The sequence below is a fragment of the Dama dama genome, chromosome 12 (genome assembly GCF_033118175.1).
Source record: "Dama dama isolate Ldn47 chromosome 12, ASM3311817v1, whole genome shotgun sequence".
NCBI classification, from domain to species: Eukaryota; Metazoa; Chordata; class Mammalia; order Artiodactyla; family Cervidae; genus Dama; species Dama dama.
The window spans coordinates 50911959-50931114 of record NC_083692.1 but is presented as its reverse complement, the minus strand read 5'-3'; the positions used below and the strand labels follow the sequence as shown (position 1 = coordinate 50931114).

The 19156-nt window shown below is 36.9% G+C and overlaps 1 protein-coding gene across 4 annotated transcripts in view; it reads left to right on the top strand.

The window, feature by feature from the left end:
• The first annotated feature begins 464 nt into the window (after positions 1-464).
• Positions 465-19156, top strand: part of SLTM (SAFB like transcription modulator) — a 43140-nt gene continuing 24448 nt past the window's right edge. For all 4 annotated transcript variants that reach the window (XM_061157261.1, XM_061157260.1, XM_061157259.1 and 1 more), the window contains exons 1-5: positions 465-717; positions 1694-1781; positions 12722-12786; positions 15418-15615; positions 16534-16581. In XM_061157261.1, the coding sequence (XP_061013244.1) occupies positions 556-717; positions 1694-1781; positions 12722-12786; positions 15418-15615; positions 16534-16581 (561 nt within the window). In that variant the 5' untranslated portion in view covers positions 465-555. The remainder of the gene's footprint in view (positions 718-1693; positions 1782-12721; positions 12787-15417; positions 15616-16533; positions 16582-19156) is intronic.

The window sequence follows — 19156 nt, the reverse complement described above, 5'->3', positions numbered from 1 at the left end:
ACGGAACTCTGGGAACCTAGTTCTTTCGCGCACGGTGGTCACATTTTTTCCGATTATTCAGCAGAACCGGTAAAGTATTTCCCTGGAAAAGGTTTAGGGCAAGCACACGCCCCTTGGTTCGGGTTGAGTAACGCGCGAACTATCTATGACGAGGGTGCCTGGCGCACTGCTATTGCTCAAGACTCGAGACGTTGCCAGAAAATGTGTAACGAAGCGGCGGAGGAACGGCGGCACGGCAGACGTTGGTGCGGTTGAACGCGCCGGATCTCCCAGTCCTAGCAAGGGGTCGCACCGCCCAGGTGGCCGCGATCCGCTCCGCGGCGCGCGCTGCGCGCCTTCCCCTACCCACCCCGCTAGTGCGCACGCGCGCCTGTCATCCGGGTGCTGGTGGCGGCTGCAGGTTGCGCCGGGGTGGCGAACAGGGGGCGGGGCCTGCGGCTCATTGTGCGCAGCGCTGCGCGGCGCCGGCGGCCGGCGAGGCCTGGGTCGAAGTTGGAGCCGCTGCCGCCGCCCTGCAGCTCACTCGCTGCCTTGGCAGCGCGCCGCTCTTCTAAAATGGCTGCCGCTACCGGTGCTGTGGCAGCCTCGGCCGCCTCAGGTCAGGCAGAAGGTAAAAAGATCACCGATCTGCGGGTCATCGATCTCAAGTCCGAGCTGAAACGGCGGAACCTGGATATCACCGGAGTAAAGACCGTGCTCGTTTCCCGACTCAAGCAGGTGAGGCCCGGCGAGGTCCGGGAAGGCGAGCTTAGGCCGCGCCTCGGAGCCCCCACTACCGCCGCAGCCCCTGGCCGTTCTCAGCCTCAGGGGCCCACGGTGCGGCGCGGTGGGGAGGTCCCGGGCGTCGCCCGCGCGCGCGCGGGGAGAGTGAGGACCCTCCCGCAGCACCCCCGCCCCCGCGCGCCGGGCCGGGCCTGCCAGGGGCCCGCGAGCCGCCCGGGACTGGCCGCCGTAGCCGAGCGCGCCCCTGCCTCCCCCGGGACGTCCCCGCCAGGCTGCCGAGGGCTGCGGCCGGCCGGCGCGGCCTCCCAAGGGCGATCGTGGAGACCCGGGAGGCGCTCGGTCCCCAGTCTGTAGCGATGGTGAGCGCGTGCATTTCTTGGCCTCGTAGGGACTGGTTACTTTGGTGACTTCTGCAAAGTTACCGTTTAATTGTGCCCAACCGTTTTCTCCCCATACTAGCGGGGAATTGGTAGTGGGATTTGATGGGTGGGTGAGAGAAAGGTTTGTCCGCTGGGTTTTCAGTTTTTGCATTAGCACAATGATTTGCTTTTTCTTCCCTGATTATCTTTCTGGTTTGAGTGAGCGTTGGAATTATAGTAGAGGAGAACTAAGTTTGCATAATAGACATTAGGGAAGCTTCTTTTAGCTCTTTACTTTCGTAGCTAGCAACTTTTCTGCAATTGAGAATATTTAGAGTTTTGTTCAGTATGATAATATGTGATAGCTAATTTTCTCGACTAGGTAAAGTGTAAAGCTCCATGTGATTTTTCTACCTAATGATATTTCCTCCTGAAAGTTTCTCTCACTTGTGTAGTTTAATTGCTCCTTTGTGAAGTTGGTTTATGAAATGACTGGCAATCCTAATGTCTTGAGGCTTGAGGTTTGCTATTTTTTTTTTTTTTTTCATTTCGTTTTTATAAAATAAGTTTAGATAGACTGTGTAGCATATTAACTTCTCTTTCTAATGTAGGCTATTGAAGAGGAAGGAGGCGATCCAGATAATATTGAATTAACTGTTTCAACTGATACTCCAAACAAGAAACCAACCAAAGGCAAAGGTTGTTACGAGTTATAAACATATTTTAAAATATATTTTGGTTATATAACTTGCCTCTGCTCTTATGCCACTTGCCCTGTTTATATAGTGCTACTCTTTGCTATTTCCCTCTGGCACTCTGCCTTGTTGGGTCAAGGAAGAAAAGTACTGTTGCCAGGCTTTGGGTGACTAGTAGCCCTTAAGATTTGGCTGAAGTTGTCCTGAAAGTGAGACCAGTTCTTTATTGCTTCCGAATAAATTACAAAGTCAAGTTTCATAATGTTTCTTCTTTCATAGTGTGAAGACCTGAAGAATAAAATGATGGTTTAAAACATATCTACCTTGCCCCACAATTGGCAGAGTATTGATGGAATTCCTACCAAATCTTTCACCTTGGCTCCTTGCTGTTTTCTCTAGTATATTAAAATTTTATAACCTTTGTGTTTACTATTTTGTTTGTCTTGGTGAACTTAATTTGCATTTAGGCCATTATATATTCTAATTTTCAGTAAAACTCAAAAAGACCTCACCAGTCATACTAACAAGGCAGGGGAAAAAGAATCCAAATCCATGACTGATTAGCTTTAAAAACAAGTTTTAACTTACAGGGATATATTAAAGATTTCAATTTTCTAACTTTTAAACTAGGCCATATATATATTCATATTTCTGGGATATGGTGATTTAGTGAATAGGTAAAGGTGGTTTTAAATTAACATTTTAACACTGTAAGTGGGGCTTAGATATGTTTAAAAGTTTCTAGTTGGTGAAATCCTTATTGGAGTAACTACGGATTTCTCGCCTTTGTCCCATAAGGACTGTAAGAGGGTGGGCATCGTGTGGGTATCTGAATCCCGGTACCTACCTACAATTTCCATGCAGCTACAGCATTTTAAAAACCTAACACTCTTTACTGCTTGAAGTGACCGATTTGCTACTCTCTGCTGTAGACCAGATTGATTGCAAGTACAGTAAAATTGTTGAATGGAATAACTTTGAAAAGAAGGGAACAGTCAAGTTTGAGCTTAAGCAATCTGTATGAGTATCAGGACCAGGGACATCTTGATGGTATCTTTCTATGTGAGTTTTCCTACCTTTGCAAGAGTCTTCTGTTTGTGCCAAAGGAAATTAAAAAGGGCTAAGAAGCATTTCCAGGATAGGATGGGAATGACTGGTGGAAATGGAGTTTACAGGAGTTACAAAGTTACCTTGAAGATATGTGGCTTTCAATTAATTCTTGCTCATTGTATCACTTTGAGAGATACATTTCCCAGTGGTTAGAGAACCATGTTGAGAAGCCTCTGCTGACAAACCCAGAGGCAATTTCAAAATGAGGAAGCATAAGAAAATTCAGGAATAAGTACATCAGGTATTAACCCTGTTTGTTATAGTGATTTCTTATAATGATTTTAATTCATGTAACTTATTTAGCACATTGTGGTAGTTTGATAGATGTTATATGTTCACTATGGTCCCAAGTTATTCAAGTTGATTAATGACTTAGCTTGTAAAGTAAATCTCATTTATTTTCACCTACTTTTAATTTCTGTGTGTATCCCTTTCTTTTTCAGTCATTAAGAACTTCATCTTACCGTTAGAAATAAATTCAGCAATATACCATTTTAAGAAGTTTTTCAGTATACATATGTACATATGTATATATGTGTATGTGTCTAAAATAAGTATGTTAATTTTTCCCTCTTGTATAGATTATAAGGATACTTGAAATTTAATTTCTCCATAATCCTGATGTTAAGGTATCTTGTGGTATTTAGTAAGGAGTTGCAATATTATTTGTCTGTAGCAGACTACAACTGAGTACTTCATCAGACTCATTCTGGGACATGTGTGATAAATAGCTCTTGTCTCCTTGAGTTCCATTTATCATTGTTCTCAAAATCCTATGAATTACAAAGAATATAATGTAAACCCCCAACTAAGAACTTGGTTTGAATTAATTTACAGCTAACATGCTTATAAATAAGATTTTAAAATTTTAAGTTTAGAAATAACTTTCAGGCATCAAATTTGATTAGGGAAACTTTAAATATATCAGTAATTAACAGATTTTTAAAATGAAATATTATTCTAAAATAAGGTTCTTTTTGCCACATCTTATTTCACTTAGTATCTGTCTTGAAAATAATTTTATCTTGATCACACTACTATTCTTTCAGTGGGTCTACTTCTTTTTTATAAAAGTGGAAAATTTACTAGACTATCTGTAAGTGTCTCTTAATTCTGAAATTTAATAATTATATGTAACCAGGAGCCAGAAGAAAAATTCTTTCTGTTGAGCTAAAATAGATATATAAGAAAGGAACAGGAAAGCTCATAGTTCCTCAGTTAGTATAGATTTCTTCAGCTGAGCATACTAAAATAGGAAAAGAGTAAAGAAAGCGTTTACTTAGAGGCAGTCATGTAGACAAGAGCAAGGTAAAACATTTAATAGCTTGTTAGAGAAAATAAATAATTCTTATGATGATGTGGCTTAATGTAGCAAGTAAAAGTTAAATGGTGTTGAATGATAAGGCGAGAGAAGCTTCATGGGTCTTAACATTTCTTAGGTGAAATATTAAGCTTGTTCTCTTACAAGTGCAGAGTCCCTGTTTCTTAAGAAAAATTTTTGTGTTAAAATGACTGTTTTGACAGATTAAAGGAAAAGGAATCTGCATTCTTTAGTATTTTGTGGGATATTTTTAAAATACTGTTATTAGAAGCATAAACTCACAAACTTATAACAAATGTTGATAATGTTATAGTGAGTCCAAATATTTATGACTGACATATTTGTAAAAATCTGTCTGCTTGTAGTTGGTATGGTGAAGTTTGTAGCTTAGACTGGTTCTCACTTCTGAACCTTTTCTCATTCTCTTTGCCATGTAGAAGAAAGCTTCACCAGTGAGATTTATGGTCATTATTTGGGTGTGTGTTAGAAAGCGGTTAAACAGGTAGAACTAACTCCTCATTAGCCTCTTTTAGAGATTATAGATGTAAACTTTCTTTTGGTTCACTTGTCAATAGCATATCATTCTTTTGGATTTTCAACCTTTAGAGTCACCTAAACTTTGGCAAAAGTTACTTAAAGTCGTTAATCAGTGCAGTATTCAGAAGTGTATGTAGTCAGTACTTAACTGAACTGAAACTCACAATACTTTAGGTTTTTAAAAATCTGATTTGTTCCTACTATAGAAACAAGTATATTTTTGGGTTACAGGTTTATCCAGACATAATGCCTGACTATGTGTAGAAAGTACCATACTCAGTATAGACAATCAGTATAATTAATTATGTGTTTACTCTGTTAAGCTTTCTAAAATTTGTATGCCAAATAAGAATATAGTATAATCAACCACATAAAATGGATTTAATATAGTATCATAGTAAACTGTAACTTTTTTTTTTAAACTGTAGTATGTTTGGATGTTAAGGAAATTTTAATCAGAACTGTGGCATTGAGAAGCATTCTGAGGCCAAAAGTGTCAGATCTTTTTTGGGTACCTACTGGGCTAGAAGCTCTGTGAGGATATAAGGACATAGTCTTTTATTTACATTAGTCTCTGTAATGCTTAGCAGCTTGCTTTGCACATAAGAGGTGCTCAGAAAATATTTGTTGAATGAATACCAAGGGTCATATGATGACTTTCTTAACAACTGCTTTGAAAAATATTTCTTTTGATGCTTACTTTAACTGCATATTTCTTTGTGGGAAGCACTGTATCAGAGATTAATAAATAGTCTTTGCTATCTTCCATATGATTTTTCTTTTTAAGGTGCCTTTCTCAACAGCAGTAGTGGCTTCTCCTTAAACACTGATATGTGAAATACACTTACTTCTAGAACACGAATCATGGGCACCTGCCTTTTCTTTTCTCCCTCACCAAGTTGTTGCTGTGTTGGAAAGCCTCATAACTTTTGCTAGAATATTGTCTGACCTCAAAACTTGTGTATGTCACTTTCATTTCACAAAATCAGGCAGTTTTACCTCTATTCTTAAAACCAGCATTTGACTTATGCAGTTGTATATGATGGATTATGTTTATTACCAAAGTACTTTTTTACTTTTATTTTGTTGTGTCAAATATGGTGTGTGTCAAGAATCTTGGTGGAGAGATGGGTGAAATTTTCTAGTACTTAAAGAAAATGTCTTTCTCCATGTCAGTCACCATCCAGGCATTTTGAATCAAGGGCAGAAGTTTCTGACTTTCTCTTTCATGAACTCATGTAAAATGAAGTGTGGATTGTCTAGGAATTAGAGGAAAAAGCAATCATTATTACCAGTTGGTGGCATCAGAAATGACTTTAATGAAGAGGTTGAATAGTGGCTTAGGGTTTAAGGCTGAAATCTACTGATTTATTTAATCAGCTCTAAGATCTCACATGTTAGAGTAAAAGGGCCTCAATGTGGTGCAATTCCAGGAGTTCACCATTCACACCATAAACTCCACAGTCCCAGTTAGCCTCTAGTTCTGGTATCCTGGAATAGTTTGTATTGTGGCTTTACAGAATTGTTTTCCAGATCATAAAAGTGAAATGTTTTCATTTTAAAAACTAGATAATCCAGAAAAGTACAAAAGTGAAAATTGCCCATAATTCCACCACTCCAACTTTATCAGAAGTTACATTTTATTGATCTAAGCTGTATATGTACATGTGCATGTACTTGTAAGAGGTTTAAGGATTTTTTGTTTGTTTGTTTTTATTTTTTACCTTTTTGAGAACTAATACAAGTTTATTCCTACTCTAGGAGTTTTGTGGAAGGTAGGCAGAATTTAAATTTTCTCTAGTATGGAGAATCTGAAAACATTAACCTTCCTCATATTCTTCTTATTCCAACTTCTTTGGTTACACTCAATCTGACCTACACTTAAATGACTAGAGTCATTTAAGTTTTAAAAAATACAGATACCAGGCTCCTGCCCCCCAGAGAGTTGGTTTTGTTTACTCTTTGGGGGGGCCCAGGAATCAGTGTTTTCTAAAAGTTCCCCAGGTGATTCTCAAGCAGCTAGAGTTAAGAACCACTGGGTGCTCTAGCCTGTAGCTTGAAACTTAGCATCATTTTCATTCATCCCTTTCTGCCTGTTGGTTCATTCTCTATACCTTACACAATTAGTTCTCTATTTGAATATGTATGTGATTAATTCTCTATACAGTTTTCAGAAAACTTTCATATTGCTTTACTTGACTTGCACAAAAATGCTGAGAGTTAAGCAGTACTACTTTCTTTTAATTGATAGCATAGAAAAGTAATCCATTAAGAACTCAGTTGCATTTTTGCTGCCTTTGAAAATCTTGTGCAAATGTTCACAGGTGTGTGTGGATGTTCAGTTTGGTTGTCTTTAGATGATAAAGTTAAGAGATTTTTAAAATATATGTTTGATATTTTTCAGATTTACTTTATTATATAAATATGAATTATCTTTGTGGTAGATTTAAAAAAAAATAATAAAATGACCTATAGGATGACTGCTATGTTTAAGACAAGGTGTAAGTCAGAAATCTGATTTCTTTAATAGAAGAGAGGCTAAAATGCATATGCAAACAGTTAACACAAGACAATGGTACATGATTATTTTAAGATTTTGTGCAGCTGGGGAGAGGTTGTTGCTGGAAACATTAACATTGTTCTGTTTGGCCTGGTCTCTGAGTCTTATTCCCTCTTCTCTAACAAATTTTATGACTGAACCTTTTCTGCATTTCATAACTTCCGTAAATGTTTAGTGGAAAAGTTACTCAGCCACAAAGTTTTTTGGCAAATTACTTTAAACTCTACTTACTAAGTAGATTTTTTGTTTTGTTTTTGGAGGTATTTCTGAACTTGAAGAGGAAAATTACCAACCCTTTTAAGAATCAGTTTGCCTTTGAAGGAGAAAACCAAATTTTCATCTTGAAATCTATATTCTTAATTCTGAAACACAAGTGTTCTGAAAATAAAGTTTTTTCTTAAGTTTGGCAAAAGTGAAGCTATTTATAATCTTATTTCCATGATTAATTGAGAGACTGTTCCAGAAGCCATTGGGAAGTTTAAATTAACAATTGGTATATACACTATTGTATTCTTAAAACTGGACAGTTCTAAAACATGTCTGGCCCCAGTGGTTTCTTTAAGGGTTTGTGGACCTACACAAACTTACGATGCATAAATAAGGAGGTGTTTTAGCATCGTCTTCCTTTGGTGTATTTTTACTTTTGACTTTATGATTGTGCAAAGAACATTGCAGTGTATTTTATGTAACTTCAAGATAGCTGTATGTTACTACTATGATAGTTTGAGATGTGATAAGTAATTTTGCTTCCATTTTTTATTTTGCTGTTCAGACTATCTTTATGCTCAATTTATTTTTTAGTTTTGTTCCTCAAAGCATTAGTTAGGCTTCTGTCTACATTGCACTTTCAGTTAGTTTCCTCATCCTGGTGGTGCTGCTTTCCTTTGGACCAGTTCGTATTTCTAAGGTACATGCCAGATTTCTTGAAGGACAAAAGATTCATTTATTATTTTGTTATAGGACATGTCATAGCACAGGCTTACATGGGAGATGAAGTATAAATGGTTGCCAACTGTACAAAAATGTGCCTAAGCTGATGGTGCTTGTTGAATTAAGTGGGATTTGATTTTTAAGTTATTTCTTATCTGTGACATCATAAAAGTTAGGAATCTCTAGATGTTCTTTGTAATATCTTTCAACTCCAAGTTTACAGTCCTTACTGACAGTATGGGGTTGTACATGATGCTGATTTGATTGGCATGTCACAGTGAGGGCTAAATAAAAGTCTGAACTTTGTTACTGCTAGCGTCCAGCTTAGAAACTACACCATTATCATTCAAGATCTATGTAATGCTCATTACACAGCACTGTACTAGGTTCTAGGCTGGATGATGAACATCATAGCTGTCTGAGAGGTGAATTATCTTTGTATGGGGGAGGGATGATACTTTAAATTACAATATAGTTTCTAATTGAGCATGTGTAAATAAATACAGTTACAGATTATGAGAGCAGTCAAAAATTAGTGCGTAAAATGTCAGTTTATTATGTGCCTGTCAGTTTATTACTAGTTTCATTAATGTATGTTTGAAAAATCTTGTCCTTCTAGTTTTTATTTTTATAAGCTGATGACACATTGTGTCCAGTGCTTTCATGTGATACAATTGTTAAAAACAATAAAGGAAGCGATTTGGACCTTTCTCTGTATCCCGGCCGCTTGCTGCCTGTTTGTCATGGGACAAGTTACATAATCTCTGTGACTCTCTTATTTTAAACTTTTACAGATGTGGCCTGTGGAGCCTCTATTCATGCTAAAAGAGATGGCATTTTTAACTGCTGGCACATTGTAGCTGATGCTTTTGTCATTTTTGAGGAGTGGGAGTAGACCTGGGTTTAAACTGAAACACTGCCCTTACTAACTTTGTAATCTGATTAACTTTTCAGTATGTTGTAGAATGGGGCTAGTTAAGAGGATAAAATACATGCATTAATATATATGAAGCATGTATCCTAGTGCCTACACTGTGGAAGCTACTTAAGCAGCGGTAGTGACTGCATCTGTTGTTTTTGTTGATGTAGTGTAATTTGGTTTTCCTTTAAGTAAATTAAGGCAAGTGAAACTCGCCATGGAGTGTGTATAGTATATATAGCTTGTCATTATGCTGAGGGCTTCCATTTCAAAGATGGTATCTATAAATTGAGTTAACCACTTCTTACTAAAATAATGTCTTTTAAGTAGGTCATAGTAAGATGAAGTGGAAAGAATTTTAGTCCTGGAAATGAGAAGCCTTAGCTTCTAGGTCTGACAATGCCATTTACTAGCTTTGGGCAGTCTGTGTAACCTTGGTTCATTTTCTCTTTTGTAAAGTTGTGATTACTTGCCCTATGTACTGTGGGGTGCTAGAGAAAAATCACCTAAACTTTTTAAAAGTGCTTTGCAAATTATAATGCATTTTATATTTATAAAGAGTAAATAGTATTTGCGAATGATCTGAAGGAATATCACTCAAAAGCTCTGCTCCATAGGTTATTTGGTGGTGTGGGTGTTGGGGGTGGGTGGTGGAATCTTCTAGCTTTAAAAAGCTTATTTCTTCTAAAAGCTTTAAGGTTTTTATAGTGTGGTGGTTGTTATTCAGCCACTCATTCGTTTCCAACTCTTTGCAACCCTATGGGCTGCAGCACGCCAGGCTTTCCTGTCCATCTCCTGGAGCTTGCTCAAACTCATGTGCATTGAGTCGGTGATGCCATCCAACCATTTCGTCGTCCTCTTCTCCTCCTGCCTTCAGTCTTTCCTAGCATCAGTTCAGTTCAGTTCAGTCCTCAGTCGTGTCCAACTCTTTGCAACTCCATGGACTGCAGCATACCAGACTTCCCCGTCCGTCACAGACTCCCAGAGTTTCTCAAACTCGTGTCCATCAAATTCGTGATGCCATCCAGGCATCTCATCTTCTGCCATCCCCTTCTCCTCCTGCCTTCAATCTTTCCCAACATCAGCGTCTTTGCTAATGAGATGGCTCTTCGAGTCAGGTGGCCAAGTACTGGAGTTTGAGCTTCAGCACCACTCCTTCCAATGAATATTCAGGACTGATTTCTTTTAAAATTGACTGGTTTGATCTCCTTGCAGTCCAAGGACTCTCAAGAGTCTTTTCCAACTCCACAGTTCAAAAGCATCAATTCTTTGACACTCAGCCATCTTTAAGGTCCAACTCTCACATCCATACATGACTACTGGAAAAACCATAGCTTTGACTATACAGACTTTTGTCAGCAAAGTAATGTCTCTGCTTTTTAATATGCTGTCTAGGTTGGTCATAGCTTTGGTCATTGCTTCCCAAGAAGCAAGCATCTTTTAATTTCATGACTGCAGTCACTGTCTGCAGTGACTTTGGAGCTCAGGAAAATGAAGTCTGTCACTGTTTCCACTGTTTCCCCATCTATTTGCCATGAAGTGATGGGACCAGATGCCATGATCTTAGTTTTCTGAATGTTGAGTTTTAAGCCAACTTTTTCACTCTCCTCTTTCACTTTCATCAAGAGGCTCTTTAGTTCTTCTTTGCTTTCTGCCATAAGGGTGGTATCATCTGCATATCTGAGGTTATTGATGTTTCTCTCTGCAATCTTGATTCCAGCTTGTGTTTCATCCAGCCCAGCATTTTGCGTGATGTACTCTGCATGTAAGTTAAATAACCAGGGTGACAGTATACAGCCTTGACATACTCCTTTCCCAGTTTGGAACCAGTCTGTTGTTCCATGTTGCTAACTGTTGCTTCTTGACCTGCATACAGGTTTTTCGGGAGGCAGGTAAGGTGGTCTGATATTCCCATCTCTTTAAGAATTTTCCACAGTTTGTTGTGATGCACATAGTCAAAGGCTTTAGCATAGTCAGTGAAGCAGAAGTAGATGTTTTTCTGGAACTCTCTTGCTTTTTCTGTGATCTGTGATAGAACAGTTTAGTAAGCTGTTTCTCACCTGATACTGTTTTATTTTTTAAGGAAGGAACATCTCCCTCACTGCCCTTGTAGTAACTTCTAATTTGTGTTTTCTCTAAAATACAAATGCCACTAAGTTCTACATTTTGTTTCTCTTTTGTTTCACACAAGCCCTCAGGGGTTTTACCTCAGTGGATAAAAGAAAACTCTTTACTCTTCATCTTTTCACATACCTGGAAGAACCTGTATCTTGTTCCCTTTTTATCTCTCATTCGTGGAAAGGATTTCCAATTGGGATTAGATGGAAGATAGGAGCTGGTAAAGAGACATGGGAAAGGGAGTTAACCTAACTTTTTTTTCACAGTTACCTCACAGCCAAACTCTCTCCTCTGGGGTCATGGAAGTTTGAGATAGGTATGTGGCAGTTCCTGTTTTAGGCCAAGGAAGGGTTGATTAGTTGGCCTCAGGAGAAAACATCCATTAACATCTGAAAATAAATAAATTTTTTAAAACTTAATAGTAAAATTTTAACAGCTGTGATTTTTTTTTAAACAGCATTGCTGATAGATTATGGGTTATCTAAGTAGATATTTATGGACTTGCTTGAAAACACAAACTTTTAGCCTTGGATCTGTGGGAAATTTGTGTGTGTGTGTGTGTGTGTGTGAGGCACTTATAGCCTTGGATCTGTGGAAAATTTGTGTGTGTGTGTGAGAGGCACTTTTAGCCTTGGATCTGTGGAAAACTGTGTGTATGTGTGTGTGTGTGTGTGTGTGTAAAACATTTAAAAAATTCCAACCACCAATTTTCAAAGTTTTGAAGTTGAGGGTTGGGTCAGGGAGGCCTGTAGTCTGTCTGGAAGCTGTTAACAGTTTTTGGTCTGAAGTAATTTCTACTTGCCTTAAATCAGTTAAATCAGTCATCGTGTTAAAGCACGACTTAATATTTAGGCCTTTAGAGAAACACAAAATAAGCATAAAAGCAGTCACTGTACTTAAGGTATTTCTTTAAATGGTGAGCAAGAGGTACCCGACAGAACAAGGCAGTATATCATCAGCTGATCATGGATTGTGAGGTGTCAAGTGTGAGAATTTTATTTTAGAGAAAGCTTGTTGACAAGAAGAACTTAGGAAGGCTTTATGAGGGATATGAGTCTTGAGTTTAGCTATCAGGTGTCTGGTTATGTATACAGTTAGTAGAGTACTGTTGAAAGGTGATGCTACTTCTGGGAGAATTGAAGATAGAGAATTTGACTGGTGTAAAGAAAAATGGATCTCATATGTCAAGTCAGTGAAGATGATGGGTTCATATGTAGGATTAATTATTTGCACAGTTTATTTTAGTGAAACGAAACAGCATGACATTGTTCATAAAGCTTTTTTTTTGGTTTGGGACAGCTATGGCCAGGTGGTTTATAAGCAGTTGGCATTTGCTTTGTCAGATGATTTGGGAGTGGAGAGTGATACCTCGGGGTAAACTTGTCTGAATGTTTTTTGCTCTTAAAGTAATAAAATATTGGTTGTTAGCCCATTTTCCTTCTTTCGCAGGTAAAAAACAGGAAGCAGATGAGTTGAGTGGAGATGCTTCTGTGGAAGATGATGCTTTTGTCAAGGTAAAGTGTTAATTACACAGGTTAAGATGTCTGTTTTGAGCCTAGTATTTTGCATGATGAATTCATGCATTTTGCTTTAACAATAGACACTGAAATATGTTGGTAAATAGGTATAGAGATGTATAATATTGTCAGTCTTATTAATTCTCATAGTTGAGAAATATAATAAATAATTAGTTAAATGAGACAAAGCAAAGAATGTTTGTTTGGGGAGACATAGGGGCCAGAGGAACAGGTTCAGGACAATTGATACCTTAGTTCCTGGACAGGGTACTGCCCATCACATTTAGCTTTTGTATATATTAATAATATACAGAAATCAGATTAATGTAGTCTTTAAAATGGAGAAAGTTGCTGATGTATTGCTACTTGGTGAAGATCAGATTAAGAAATGTGTTTTGCTCATTAAAGATAAATAAGCCAGGTCTTTATTGGCTAAAAAGGAATATATTTTATTTTAAGAATGTCCAACTAGGAGAACAGAGTATGTAATTTTAATTGAGGTTGTGGCAGTTCTATATACTGTTACTTTTAATCATAGTTTTTATTGTCATTGTTTTCATTTTAATGAAATGTGATCTCCTATTGACTGATCATTAGGTCTTAAGTAGTGTGGCATTTGCAGGAATTATTTAATGAGCATAGTTCCCTTTAAATTACATATGTCTACACCCCATGTATTCTGTTTTCTGTACAGTTTCTGTACAATTAGGTCATATTGCCATAACATCTAGGATGTCTGTGTGGTCCACCATGAAGTCAGCTCATGTCCCTTCACTCACCCATTTCCTACCATCTAACTCTCTACCCTCCCCATACACGCAGGCTACACAGGTACCATGTACCTCACTCTTTGTATCTTGCACTTTGACGGCAGGCACAGAAAGAAAGAGATATTTGGTTGAGGAGTTAGCCCTGAAGTCAGGTAACTCAAGAAATATGTGCTCAGGGATCCATTAAAATGGGTGATTGCATGCCTATAACTGACTTTTTTTGAGCCTTTAAGGACTGTTCAGTCTTTGTATTCTGTTATCCTTCTGGTATATCTTCCATTAGGTTTGTTCCTTTGCTCTCATTTTCTCTAGCTGTCTTCACTAGTGAGTGTATGATTAAGCCAAAACTACCCATAAGCTGGAAAAACATTGTGACTTAGTAAAAAACCTTTTAGTTTTCAAATTTCTAACTTCCTTTCAGCTCTTCAGTGCACAAAAATGTTTAAGTCATTTAAAATGTTACGAGGAGATGTAATATTGCTGTCTTATATGTACCACAAAGGATGCCTTTGTTTAATTATTAAATGAACCTGGTCATAATGTCTAAAAGAACAAAATAACTTTTACAAAATTCTATTTAAATGTATCACTACTTTTTTATATTTCTTTTTCCCTTTGGAGGTATCCTCATGTGTGGTAAATATGATAGAAACAAAGTGAATATACTTGCCTTGTTTCTCAGAGTTGGTAATTTTTGAATTTATATAGTAATGGTGGGTAAATATCACCTATTGCTTAGATATGTGAATACTATAGAAATTACTTCTACTTATAAGTGAGGAGAATAGTCAAAATTGTCACTTCAAAGTAGATGACGTTCCCTCAGTGACTTCCCTTGTTTTGTTTTTTTGTTTTGCACCAGTTATTCTACCATCATATAACCAACCACCTACTCCATTTTCACTTCCCAGTGTTCCCCCGCTCATAGGTAGATAGATAAGTTGGTTAAATCTGCTGTCCCAGAGATGACCTGCTCCCCAAGCACTGCACATTCCAAACAATCATGTTTCTTCTCTGTGCCTACCTTTCCAGAAATTTCTAGTCCCTCATTGCAGTTCATCTATGAATAATTAATAGTTATACCCCTACACTTTCCCCCTTTTAACCCAGAAACCTTAAAATCTGTTGGATTTACCATGAGAGTAGGAAAGGAGGAAGAATGTCCATTGCTTTCAACCCTTTGTCTGCAGTTAATGAGAGAGGGAACTAGGCTGATTGCTGCTTTTCTTTATTTCTACTGAGGTACCCTTATATCCATAAATTTTGAGGGGCAAACAGATATTCTTTCCTTCACAGAGAGAATCCCAATCTAAGTTCCCTTGCTTAATTGGCTTTGTGGCATGGTGGTTGATTTCAAAACTAATACATTAGATTAGTTATTTGCATATTTGTAAGAACAGGCATTGGTGTAACAGTTGGGATTCCTTATTATACAGTAGAAATAAAATTTATATTATCATATGTAAGATGTCCACAGTCTTTGCAGGTAAACCAAACTGTGGCGTGTAGAGAAAAGAAGTCATTTCTTTGAAGCCATGTCTTATAGGAAAGCTCATAGGATGTGACTTGGTAAATATTATAACTGGAACTTGAGAGCAATCCAATTAGTGTATATGTATTTCAGTGTAAGTGATTTGGGAACTCAGATGCATAGTTTAATGACCTTGGTATTAGACCCCCCTCTATTTTTAAAGGCACAGTTAGTATGTAATATAAAATGACTGAACTTTGACTTTGGGGGTGATGTCAAAATATGATAGAAGTGAAAACATTTAGAGATGTAAATTACCAAAAGGGTTTGGTGGATAGCCCCCAGTACTTTGCCTCGAATTGTATCAAATTTTCTTACCATTAAAAGGACTGTGAATTGGAGAATCAAGAGGCACATGAACAAGATGGAAATGATGAACTGAAGGACTCTGAAGAATTTGGTGAAAATGAAGAAGAAAATGTGCATTCCAAGGAGTTACTTTCTGCAGAAGAGAACAAGACTGCTCATGAATTAATAGAGGCAGAAGCAGTAGAAGATATAGAAAAAGAGGACATCGAAAGTCAGGTCTTTAGCCAGTTTTTTTAAGACGTGACACAGTTAAACTAAGTACTAAATAATAAAAAAGTATTTTTCTAGTTCAATGGGGAAGTCAGAACTTTAAAAAAATATACTTTTAAAGTTACTTATAAATCACTCAGAATCCTGCAATCTAAGATAACCTTTCAATTTTTGCTTATTATTTTCCACATATGTATATGTTTTTACCTAGTAGTTATCATGCTATAAATTGCTATTTACTCCATATATTTTCACGTAACATATAATGACTTCAAAATTTGTACATTACATCGTAATTTACTAGACTGTTTCCTGGGTGTCTAATAGCTACTCTTTTAATTTGGGATATTTAAGTTTTAAGTTGTTTACTATCCCACTATGAAAGAGTGTACCAATTTAACACTGACCTTGCCAACATTACCAGATAGTAAGTTTTTTTTTTTCCTACTTTAGATGTAAAAGATTAATTTGCATTTATTTGGTTATTATCAAAGGTGGGGAAATTACTTATGAAAGGTTAACTTAAAAGCTTTAAAGATATAATTTTTAAATCTTTTCTTTGAATGAAATAGACCATTTGTCCTGCTTTGAAGTATGTTAGTACATCTTAAGAAAATCAGTGGATGAGGGGGTCAGTATTCATGCTTAATTAGAACACTGTGTTCTACCTAGCTTAATAAATGAAGGGCTCATGAAGGACTTGTTTCTAATTCTTTTTTTTTGTCTCTAATTCTTTTATCAATGTGACTAAGCTTTTATGTTGGCATAAAAATATAGTCTGAATTATTAAGCATTGGCTAAGCCATGGTATCTATAGACATTGCACAGAACATGAGGCAAGTGATAATCGGGTGTAGCATAAAAGCGTTCTCATGTTACCCAGATATTTTGTAAAGCAAAGCTATTGTATACCCTTTTACTTAGGAAATTGAAGCTCAAGAAGGTGAAGATGATACCTTTCTAACAGCCCAAGTAAGTTTACATTTAGTCCTATGAATTTGATATTGTTGGGTGGAAGGGCTTGGAAAAGGAATCTAATTTGACTTCATAATTATTTAATTCATAAAATTGCCTTAAATATAATACTGAGTTACATGGTATATATAAAATACTTTAAATTGGTGGCTGAAATTTCTCTTGCTGTGCAGATAATTGGAAGTTATTACAATAAGGTTCCTACCATTTTCAAAATAAAAATAAAACCGGTCTATCCTTTTTCTAAAACATAAGTCTAGTTATCAGTTTTTTGGGAAGCCTTCACCCTCCTTGATTTTTTTTTTTTTGGTCACTTTGGTATGAAATAAATCATTTAAAAGTACTAATATCCTATTAAAGCTTTAAAATTTTGTTAATTTAATACCCCTATGATAAATATAGTATAAAAATTATAAAAATCTCTGTTTAAGTAATTTACTTCGGATATGTGTATACATGTGGGTGTGTACATGTGTATGTGTAGAAAATGATTTCTATTGTGTATTAGATTTTGTTTTTGGTCTATGTGATATGCATAGTGTACATTTTAAAGCATGATGTACAGATGCTATAAACAGCCATTTATAGCTCAATTTCTGTATTAAAAATTAGCCTTTGTCTTTTTCCCATTTGTGTACTCAAGAATACCTTGTTCATGTACCCTCTTTAAATAGTATACTTTCAAATAGAGGTGGGGTTCCCATTCTGTTTACTAGATTGAGGAAAAACAGTGATCAGGTGTGCTGTTTCCTCACTGTATTGCTGCAAGGGTATATAATGCGCTGTATATTCATAGCCTGCTTAGCTGATTACTTCTGGTCACTCCTTCTTTACCCCAGTGCTCTTTGTTTGGAATGCTGGTGAGGCTGTATATTGGTTCTCTGTGTTCATTGTAATGGGAGAGAGTGCATTTCTGGGGGAAATGTTTTTGGTAGTTTGGAATATTCAGGAAGGAAATGTTAGGACTGTGAAAGTCAGTAGACTTCCCCCCATGCTATCCTCAGGTATGTTCATTTTTGAATGATAAAAAATAGATGAGGAAGATTAACTCCCAAATTGGAGGAGTACCTTTTCTAGATATTACTAATTTGCAAAAAGGTAGAGTTGAACTCTTCATATTCATTGGCAAAAAAAAGTTTTTTAATTTTCATCAAGGGCTTCTCCTTCCATTGCACAAGTTGGAGTGTGTGAAGGGTTACATCTGAGTGTCCCCATTCTCATAATAGATTATGTATATATTATAAAAATCCAACAGAAGTATCTTAAGGAATGAGTGCCTTTTTTTAATTTTTGCAAATTTTTATGGGCTAGATTTGGCCTTACTCTCCTATTCCATCATGAGAGTGAAAGAACCCTTATTTACTTCTTATCAAAGGGCAAGTTTTGCTTATTGTATCAGGGAGGTTACATCTTCAGAGAAGTAAAATGACCTTTTTTCCTCTTCCTTAATGATGTATGGTGCAATATGTAGAAATATATATGAATGTATCTCCATTCCATTATGATTTTGATGCTTCTAAGCATGACTAATGGATGTGTTGTCTTGCTGTGCACGTTAAGGAGTACTGCACAGAGTATAACTCGTTACAAGCTTCTGCTGCTCGCAGTTCAGGGCAGTATTGTTTCATCTATAACCTCCATTCACTTTTCCTTTTCTGCACTATTTTGAAACAAATTCCAGACATATTTTGCCTTAAAACATGCAGTGTATATCTCTGAAAGAGAACTCTTTTTTTACATTATTATTCCTAATATATGATTTTTTAAAATATCTTCTAATACTCAGTTTTCCTAAGTTGTTTTTTTTTAAGAAAGCTTTATTTGAATCTGTTTATTTGTTTGATGCAAATAAGATCGAGATACTGTGATTGATTGAAATGTCTTTCAGGCCTCTTTCAATCTATAGGTTTTCTGTTCATCTCCCCCCTCAACTTAATTTGTTAAAGAAATTGAGTTGTTTATCATATACAGCAAGAGGTGGCAAAGTTTTTCATTAAAGGCTAGGTAGAAAATATGTTAGCTGTGTGGGCCTGATGGTCTGTTACAACTATTCAGCTCTGCCACTGAGTGTGAAAGCAGCTACAAGCATTAGGTAAATGAATGGACATGGCGGTTTCAATAAAAATAGCTACAGAAAGAGCATCTCGCATAGTTTGACACCCCCTGTCATTCATAGAGCTTCCAACATCTGTATTTTGCTGATTATGTTCCTGTGAATTTAGTCAGCATGTTCCTCTGTTTAGTGTATTTCCTTTAAGTTGTGGTTTATAGGATCCTGAGGCTTGCTATCTGATTCCGACACCCCTATCCCCATCCCCACAAGAGATAAAACTAATTCATAGGTAGTGTTGTATTCTTCTATTTGGATACACATAATGTCTGACTGCATCTTTTTGGTGATGGTACCAGTCATTGATGATCTATATTACACTGATTTAATTGATCAAAGTGGTGGTATTCTTTTATTTTCTTTATTTGTTGGCTGGAATGTTCCTTGGGAAAAAACTTCTCATCTATTATTTGGTTACCTTGTGGTATCATTTACAAAGAAAAGCCAGGATATATGTTTGAT